This window comes from Corvus moneduloides, chromosome 6, assembly GCF_009650955.1.
Source record: "Corvus moneduloides isolate bCorMon1 chromosome 6, bCorMon1.pri, whole genome shotgun sequence".
Lineage (NCBI taxonomy): Eukaryota > Metazoa > Chordata > Aves > Passeriformes > Corvidae > Corvus > Corvus moneduloides.
The window spans coordinates 7,870,892-7,880,357 of NC_045481.1; the positions used below are offsets into that span (position 1 = coordinate 7,870,892).

At 46.1% G+C, this 9,466-nt stretch overlaps 1 protein-coding gene across 1 annotated transcript in view; it reads left to right on the forward strand.

Annotated features, from left to right (window-relative positions):
• NUDT14 (nudix hydrolase 14) overlaps nucleotides 1–4,408 on the forward strand; it is a 60,424-nt gene extending 56,016 nt beyond the window's left edge. Inside the window, exon 5 of the mRNA XM_032112254.1 lies at nucleotides 2,378–4,408. Coding sequence (XP_031968145.1) covers nucleotides 2,378–2,618 — 241 coding nt within the window. The 3' untranslated portion in view covers nucleotides 2,619–4,408. The remainder of the gene's footprint in view (nucleotides 1–2,377) is intronic.
• Nucleotides 4,409–9,466: the final 5,058 nt, after the last annotated feature.

The window sequence follows — 9,466 nt, forward strand, 5'->3', positions numbered from 1 at the left end:
ATAAATAACATCCTGCAACAGTCTGCAAAGTCACCATCTCAATAGTGAAGGGATTCTAGGTAGGCTTAGAAATGTTAGATTTGCTGGTTTGGGGAGAAAAGAGTAGAACAGAATATCGCAAGTAGTAGTACCAGCATTCTTTAATTTTAAAGAAGTTTTTGGAAGTTGGAAGTTTGGATTGTTTTTATCACTTTGTAACGAATATCTTGTGGCAAAGTTGCACCAGAGAAGAGTAAGTTAGGTAATCAAGTAACAGAGAATGATCATGTGGGCGTGTCCTCCTTTGAATATATATTGTTACAACTTTTGTTGGTTTGTGTGGCTAATTATAAGCCAATAGATGTGAAGAAATGCCATAACTTTGGATATTGTAACAAAGGAAAGGCATTGTATCCAGGACTTTCATCTTTTCAAGGATATTCAGTGTAGTAGCTACTCTTGATATATTTAGTTCATAAGAACAGAGTATCATATGAGTAAGTACAATGAAATAACACCATATGGAAACCACTCCCTGCTGTTTGAGCTGTGGTGGCAAGAACCTAAATTTTATGGTGTAGCGCCTTGGAAATTGGTTTTCCTTTACTTTAGAGAAAAGATGTGTGAACTCCTGATTTCCACGGCTGTAGTTTTTCGTAAGTAAATGGGCACAGGTGCTGTAGAAGGAGATTATGCTATAAATAATCAAGCCAGAACTTCTCATAGAAGGGCTTCTTAAATAAAGTCTCTGGTTTTGTATGTAACCTTTGAAAAATATCAAGTAGACATGGAAATACTCAGGATCATTTTCATTCTCCATGTGGGGCACCCCAGATGAAGGTGTCAGACTTGACACTCATCATAACTAACAAGACATTAAATATATTATACACAGCCCTGTGTTTTTCATGGAACCTGTGATGACCAGCAAACTGCATTCTTTGTCTTGAAAATTTTACAGTTGGTTAAAATGTGTATCAAAAACCCCAGTCCTGACACTGGAATAAAGTGATGAGCACAGAATAAAAGAGGTCCAGTATCAGCCCTTAGCGTTCCTGAAAATGCCAAAGGTGGTTAAGTTTCTTTTCACAGAGGTACAGGAATGATCCTGGAGGGGTGAAACGTCTTGTCCAAACTCACAGAATGTATCAGAAGTAATTTTAGGAAAAGAATTCACTGGTTTGCTCCCTATTCAGTATTTTTTAAAAGTCTATATTGATGTAAGAAACCAACTTCAATAGTCACTATTAGAAACAAACTTCAATAGTCACTATTAATTCCCCAAACAAAATAATTGCCACTGTTCTTAGAAAATTGAGAGACAAATGATTAATTCCTGCTATGGGGTGTGATGTGTGCTGGATTAACTGAAAGATTTAGTTGCCTAATGGTTGGGTAAATCTGGATATACGCTCTAAGATCATAACACTGCGACAAATCTGAGAATCCTCTATATGTGTAATAATATGGAAGCTAATTTTTCATCTTGCCCTAATGCCTCATTCATAGTTTCAGTGAACTTTGGATCCAGATTTAATGTGAAAAATCGCCTGTAATCATGTGAAATGAAGAAATTGCGATTACAATGTGAATATTTTCTTGGAAGGACTAAATGAGTGGATTATGTACTTATCCCTTATTTAATAATACCTAAATTAAATAGTCCTAAGGAAATAGAGGATTAACAAATAAGAAGTATAATACACAGCAAGCGGTCTAGCTGAAGAAAGACTACATAATCTGAAATATCCTCAACTAAATCCACTGGAGCAAATTTAGCAGGGAGACTGAATTACTTTGGACATGTGCGTGCTTACAGTGGTCCATTTGGGTCAAGGCTAAAGTTCAGGAAGGATAGAGAGCGAGTCTCAGACTGCCTTTCTCTTCTTTACCTATCCAGTCCATGAGTGGAGGACTCCAGCTGTGAATGGACATAATCCTTTTAAGAGTAAAAAATCTAAATATTTGTGTAAAAACAAGCAAACAAATGTAGCACGAAAGCACAGAGATACACTGGGGAGCTTCTTCCTGTTGTTTGTGCATCTCTGTGAGTCATCCTGCACTTCTGCTCTCCCTGAGGTCAGCTGAAAGAACTTCTGTTGACTTCAGTGTATGTAGAACAACAGTTCACCAATACAAAACCTTTTTTCTTTTTGTATTTTCTCCCAAACTCGCATTTTTCCAAAGCTGCAGAATATCTTTGAAGATGGATCCATTTTATGTGGAACTGTATTCAAAAGTGTTGGTATTTCTGCATGAAAGTTGCAATCATTTTCTGTCTCAATAATTCTGTCTCAATCGATTTCTGTCTTGCACATTAAGGACCCGGGGTTCCATTCCTAGCTCCTTGATGCCTTCTGGCTATCTAAAACAGTGTTTTCTCTCTGCTTTTTTCTAGGTCTGGAGTTGGTTTGACAGGTTCTAGGCAGACATTGTTTTATGCAGAAGTAAATGACCAGATGAGAACCAGTGGAGGAGGAGGCCAGCCAGAGGAAGGAGAGTTGATTGAAGTTGTGGAAATACCTTTAGAAGAATCCATGAAGTTTGCTTATGATGAGACTTTCCCGAAGACAATGGGTGTCATCTTCAGCTTCATGTGGTTCCACAACAACATAGCACCTAAACTACCCAAAAAGTAAAGCACCATGATTAAAGGAAAGCTTTTCTGCTGGTACTGTGCATGCAGAAAGCTGTAAATCTGCCTGCCTCAATCAATTCAACTTCTCACAGAGCAAATCTTTCTTTAAATAAATTTGGAAGTAAAATCTGAGTTAAAATCTTTACACAATTTCGATTATTAACAAAACACTTACTGGCATCACTGGGAACACTTGGAGAGGCAAATGTTGATTCTTGTGCAAAGGTGAAGGGAGTGTGTCCAGTTCTCCTTTTTCACAGCACTGTGTTGAAGAGCTGCCCAGGCCCTCAGTGCAGCTGCCTCAGGAGCCTAGTCTGTACGTACTAGCAACTGTGTGTTCATTGTGATTTTTGACATTTTTTTGAAGAAAGCAGCAAACCTTAACATCCACAGATACCTTATCAATGTTCCTGAGTTCAGCACAGCTTTCAGAGAACAGCTTTCTGTGGTGTGTGGCTCCTGTGCAGAGGAGGCGTTTGCATTTCTGAACATGCAAACCTTTATTTTATAAGCAAACAGGTCTGTAAATCCTTCTGCTAACATGTCACTTTGACAATGGAGCAGCTGTAAGATTATGTGCTCCTGTTTGTTGCCATTACAATGCTGGGCAGCAGTGATGGTGATGGAGGGGTGAAGGATGGGGGCTTCTGCTGGAACACATGCTTCTTTGTTTGCTTTATGGGCAATACTTGATAAATCAGATCAAACTTTGTCCTCTAGAGCAGGACCAGAGAGGCCGAATTCTTTTAATTTGACTATGAGGTGACTAACACAAGGGATTTCTCTGAGGTTTTCTGTGGTCTAAGTTTCCTTATCACCCAAATGGGAGTAATGGGACTTACCCCTCCGATAACACTTCATGGAATCTAATAATTGGAAGTGCTTTATTGTGATTTTATCATGATTTATGCAGTTTACATGGAAGCCTGTGCAACCTGCACAGATGTACTGAGCAACACAATTTGATTTAATAAAGTGGTCTAATTAGGACATATAGTACTTGTTCTATCAGCATAGTTTGGATGTGGACTGTTTGTCATGTGAAACTATTGAGAGCATGAATGAAAGAGAATCAAGTCTGCCAATTTAATTATGCACTGGGTTATGTTATTCACTGACTTAATCAACATGCCCCCATTGTATGTGCCTCCAAGAGTACTGAGGTGCTAAGTGTGTTTAGAAGAGGACTGCAAATATGCAAACTTGAACTTAACAGCTGGAATAAGTGCAGCAGAGGTGTCTGATGGTGTCCAGTGGCTGATTTTAAAGCACTGCATATCTAAATAGGTGTATAAATGAAACAGGGTTTTAAAAAAAGCTTTTAGAATTGCTGCTTGCTGGTTCTCCTACTAATAGGGAGGAAAGGTCCTTGGAAAGCCTCTGTCTGTGGAGCCAGACTTTGTGAAAGTTCAGACACAGCTGTGTTGAGCTGGGCCTGGTCCATGGTGAGTCAAGGGCTGAGTTATTGTGAGAAGCAAATAAATTCTGTCTGTCTGATGTATTTACATTGGAAGGTGTTTTAAGGTGGGGTCTCCACTGCTCTGTCTAGTACAGTGTGTCCTGATTGCTGCTGAGGCCTTTATGAACTACTACAGTCCATAGAATAAATAATGCCTTTTATTCCAGGCTGTAGTTACCAAAGTTTCTATTTGATTCCGTCAAAATTACTGGTCACACAGCAGCTTGTTATCTGTTAGAGTCAAGCTAATAAATGTGTGGGCATACATGTCAAAAGCCTTTTCTCTGTATAATGCAGTAATTGAGAAAAATAAAATATTTTGCCCCCTTCAAGGTGCTGTGACTGTGCCTCTTAACGTTACCAAACCTCCTCAAGGGCAGTTCCAGGCTTGCCAAAATCTGGCCCCAGCTCCTGCTGCTGGTCAGCAGGAGGCTGTTCCCCATCGCTCACCAGGGTGGGGGACTTGCAGGAGGTGTCTGCTGGGGCTGTGCAGGGTGACACCGAGGAGCCACCGCCACCAGAGCAGCAGCAGAGGCTTCTCAGGGGTGGGGTGTGAGCTGGAGGTCACGGTGTGGGAAGAGGGGGATGTGTGGTGGTGTGGAGGGAGTGTGGGGAGGGACTCCACAGGGATGGCAGGGTGGCATCAGTGCTCTGCTTGCTCTGAGGTGACCTCACCAACGCAACCTACAGGCTTCAGAGTGCTTTTAGGCAGTTGATACCCATGGATAATGATGATGGAGGGCAGTGGCATGAGCTGGGCAGTCCCTCAGCACTTGTCCATGATCTAGGCAGCCAGACAAGAAGCATTGTCCCCACCTCCCAGTCTGCTCCTCCCCAGGGGTCTACTGGGCACACACCAACAAAATCCTGGGGGATGCCGTGGCTCTGAGGCCTTTACACTCTCCAAGGGGTGCTGGATTCCATCCCTGTGCTCTGCCTCACCATCCTCGCAGTGTGCAATTCTCAAACACGCAGAACAGTCACCGGACTACTTTAATTTTCTTCCACAGTTTGGGACTTTTCCACAGAAACAGCAGTATAGTGAAAGCTGTGCATAAAGCAGTGGGGGATCTGGTGTTTGAATTTGTAATACTAGATATAAATGTGTCTTCAACCTTCTATTTCTTCCATGTTGATTTTGGTGGGAGTTTTTATAAGCAATTATGAAGGTTTGAAAATGTGGGACAAAGGGCTTGATCATGTTGGGGTTTTTTTTTTCCAAAACTGTAGATGATTCATATTTATAAAAATAAAGCTGGAACAATTCAGATGTCACTTCACTCATCAGGGCTCATGTCAGGGATCATAAGTAGAGCAAATCCAATATACATCGGCCAAGCCAGGCAGGAAAAAAATTCTTCTAATGGAATCTTGAAACCACATCTGCGTTTTAGATGAATCCTTTGGATGTGCCACCACACATACATCCATGGAGGGTGGGCAGTTAGCATAAAGCACGGTCCTCATTTGCTGCTAATGAATACTGGCTCCAGCCTGCAGAACTCTGATCTGATCTCATCCCACCATCCCCATGAGATCAGCATCTTTTATTGAGTACAATTGAGTGGTCCACATTTATAACACAAGTCTTAGAATCTCTGCCTTCTTTATGATTTGACTTTGAGATGTAGAAATAATCTAATGAACCTGAAGTTATGACTCAAGACTTCTAATGAAGCCTGGAATGATAAAATCTTCAATGCAGTGTCGCTGTCGGGCTCACTATCGGGTGGCATAAGAGAAGGCACCAGCACCTCGCAAGTCCATGGACCTCGTCTGTTACTGCTCTTTGCGACCCTATTTGTAAAGTGGCTGCAAGCCCTGAACTACTCCCAGCTCTCAAGAGCAGTGATATGATTAAAACCTCTTCTCCAAAAGGCTGCCAGTGTAAATAAGCGAGCTGAATGACCCCGTGGGGTTGGTGGGGTGCGGGATTCCCTGGGCGCGGGGATGCTCTCGCGCCGCTGGAAGCGCTCCCTGGCAGGCGGCCGCTCGCCTTTCCCCCTCCCTCATTACCATCCCTCGCTGCCAGCCATAAAAGCAGCGCTCCCGACTCCCCGCAGGGCCAGGGCCGGGGCCAGGCCAAGGGCAACCGAGATAATTGCTCCTGAAATACACGTGCCGACCGCGCAGGGCGGCCCGCTGGACAAATAGGGGTTTTGCTAAATTAGGACAATTGCCGAGCACGCTCCATCCCCTCGCCGGGGCTCTATACATAGATGAAAGGCACACCCAGTTGTGCAATCTGTTGCAATGGCACACCTGGTGCTGTCTGCAAGTCTATTCACAACCGTCAGCAGGTGCGACGTGGCCTTTGTGGCCATAAAAGTCTGTCTGGGCCGCCCCTGCTGTGCTCCCCGCGCTCTGGCAGGGGAGGCTGTCACAGATTAATGCGGTTGTTTGAAGCTGTTGGGAGCCACCGCCTGAAGCTCGGAGAGGCTTCAGGGGGATCAGAGCAAGGCCTGTGCACACAGGATGGATTTGCAGCTTCTGTCTTGGTGGCTGCGCCGGAGTGGAGGCAACAGGCAGGGCAGTGCTGCTGCCTGAGCAGGGACAGGGGACGAGAGCAACCTGATCACAGGGGAGCTGTCCCTGCCCATGGCAGGGGGGTTGGAATCAGGTGATCTTTAAGGTCTCTTCCAGCACAATGATTCTATGATACAGCAGGTTCCCGGTTCTGCTCCCCCAGGAGCTGCCCAGTGGCCCTGGCATCAGGTACCAAAGATTTGCAATTGAGCCCCTATTTGGGCTCAGCCTCTCCAAAAAGGGTTTTGCTTGCTTTGCTTTGGGGTGCCACATCTCACAGAGCACAGCATTAAGGTGGAGCTCTGAGACCCCAGCCCCAATCCAGACTTGACTTTAATTTAAGGAAGGATGCCATGGACTTTGAAGTAGGTTTTAAGCAGGAGTTTTCATTCCCCCTGGGTCATGCAAGATTTTGCTAGATACGAACAAAAAAAAAAAGATGCTCGAATCCCACCCTGCTACAAAAGGTACTTCTCAATTTGTCTAATCCTTCAGAGCCACTCTCACTTTTTAATTGGCAATGCATTTTTACGAGGACTTAAATGCTCTCGAGATGAATCATGAGGGAAGAGAGGAGAATTCATAGCAGCTAAATGGCCCAGATTTGTGGCTCTTGGAGCTCTCTGGCCTGCCTCAGGACTGGCTTCAGTGCATTTCTCGTAATTGGAAATACAATTGGATACATATTAAACCCTGCCAACCACGCGCAGTATTGCTCTGCTGCTGAAGTGCTCCATATCCTGTGCTGGCTTCAGTCTCTAATAAAACATTCAAAAGCAGTGACGCTCAGAGAAACCCCTTTTGGACCCTTGGTTACGAGGAAAATGGGTTGGGAATGGGCAATGTGGGAGTGTCTGTCAACCATCATCATTAACAGTGGCCCTCATGCCCCAGCCTCGTTAACAGAAAAATCCCTGGGCTCCTCCTGTGCCCACCTGTGCATCAGTTCTCAGGGTATGGGTTGATGGGTAGAGCATTCAACAGTAAGATAGCCATGATTTGATCCTTTTATGACAGCAAAATGCTGTTGTGTGTGGGAAACCCCTGGGGTTGAAGCCCCACCTGTGAGAGTGACCCCTCCAAATGATGCCATCCGAGTGCATGTCCATGATGCAATGAACACAGCCTGGTTTTAACCCTGTTGCCTGGGACTTGCAGAGAGAGGCTTGGAAAAAAAAGATCGGTTTGTTAATACCCCTGACAATAACCCCAGAAGGACATCTCACCTGGCCCAAGGTGCCATGGAAACATGTCTGATGAGCCTTACCCCAGTGCTTTGAGGTGTCTGGCACAGCACTGGCCTTTTCCAAAGTCCTCAAGAGGTGATGGTGGGCACAGATGATGCTGTGCTGTCTGTGGCACAGCCCAGCCACCTCCTCTGAAGTCCCCCCAGGGGCTGCAGGCAGGGGTTGGGGCCATGAAAATCTCTGTGCTCCGGCCTGCCAGTCCCCTCCAGAGCTCCAGCTGCTCCCATGGGCCTGGGGATGAGGACAGCTTTGGGACCAGAGTCACTAATCGGGTTTCCAATGTGCCTGGCCAGTGGAGGTGGCGGTAAATAAAAGGTGCCTCAATCTCCTGCCCAGCGTGTGGGTCCCTCCAGAGCCCTGCCCTGTTTTGTGGGGAGGGGCTGTTGGGGTAACACTTGCTCATGCAGCAATTGCTAAAATAACTGTTCAAGGCACAATCATGCTCTTGAGAGTGCTAGAAACAATTTAAGAAATGTTCTTGGGGCGAGTGGCGGGTGCTGTGCAAACAGCTCCCCAGGGTTTGTGCGAGGGGCCCCGGCTGCTGGCCCGCCTGGCCCCGCAGGAATGCACTCACACCGGATAACCCACACACTCCTTTTGTAACCTCCTTCCTTTGGTCCTTCAGGCTACCCCGCTCCCACCCTGGCATTTGGTTGTCCTCCTTTTGCAATAAAATCAGGACAACAAAACCAGAGTTATTGCAAGCCCACGCCATGCTCTCTCCAGCGCCTCTTTTCTTGTCACTATGAGAGTGAGAGACTTCAGGAGGACTTCAGCACTCCCCATGGGTCTCCCCAGAGGCAAAACTTGGGTTTTGCTGCTCCCCAGATTCCGAGTTTCAGCAGGCTCTCAGTGGAAACTCGCTGGCCTGGCTGGGTTTGTGCCACAGCCCAAGCACTGCTGACCCCAGAGCTAGAGCTGCAGCAGGGGTGTGAAGGCTTGAGTTACAGCAATCCATCAGCTGCTCATCCTCTTGCCAGCCCCACTGCTCTTCTGCTATCAATCATGTGGGAGCCCCAGGGTGGGTTGGCAGCCCAGTTGCTCCCACTGTGGCAGGTTAGCAGGGTGTCAGCAGCACAGGGGAGCCCTGAGCCTTCAGGGCCTGAATGCAGCCACCAGAGCTGGGACCTTCCAAAACAAATCTCCTTGGTCTTTGGGACTGGCATCAGGATCTGTCCCATCTCTTCCTGTCATTTTTGGGGTAGTTGAGGGGCCAGCATCAGGGCAAAGCAGCCAAAATCACATTCAAGGTTTGTGCTTAGTCATGGAAATGCTTGAGAAAATCCCATTTGCTGCAGTGAGCAACCTTTTGTCTGATATTTATGCAGTATCTGTTAGAGAGCGGGGAGAGGAGTTTGCAACAGGCTGCCAGGGAAAAAAGGGAACAGGGTTAGGCTGGTGTGGGATGTGTATGAACATTGCACAGCCTCAGGCTGGCCTCCAAAGCAGCCACCACCCTTTACATCCCCGACCATCTGATTTTGTAAGGGTGGAGACTGTCCCATCTGCAGCAGCAGCATCATGCTGAGCAGCTTTTGGGCTGCCCAGAGCCAGAGCAGAGCACAGCCAAGCCAGGTACCAGCTTTGTACCCAATGTTCTCGCCTGCTGCATCTTCC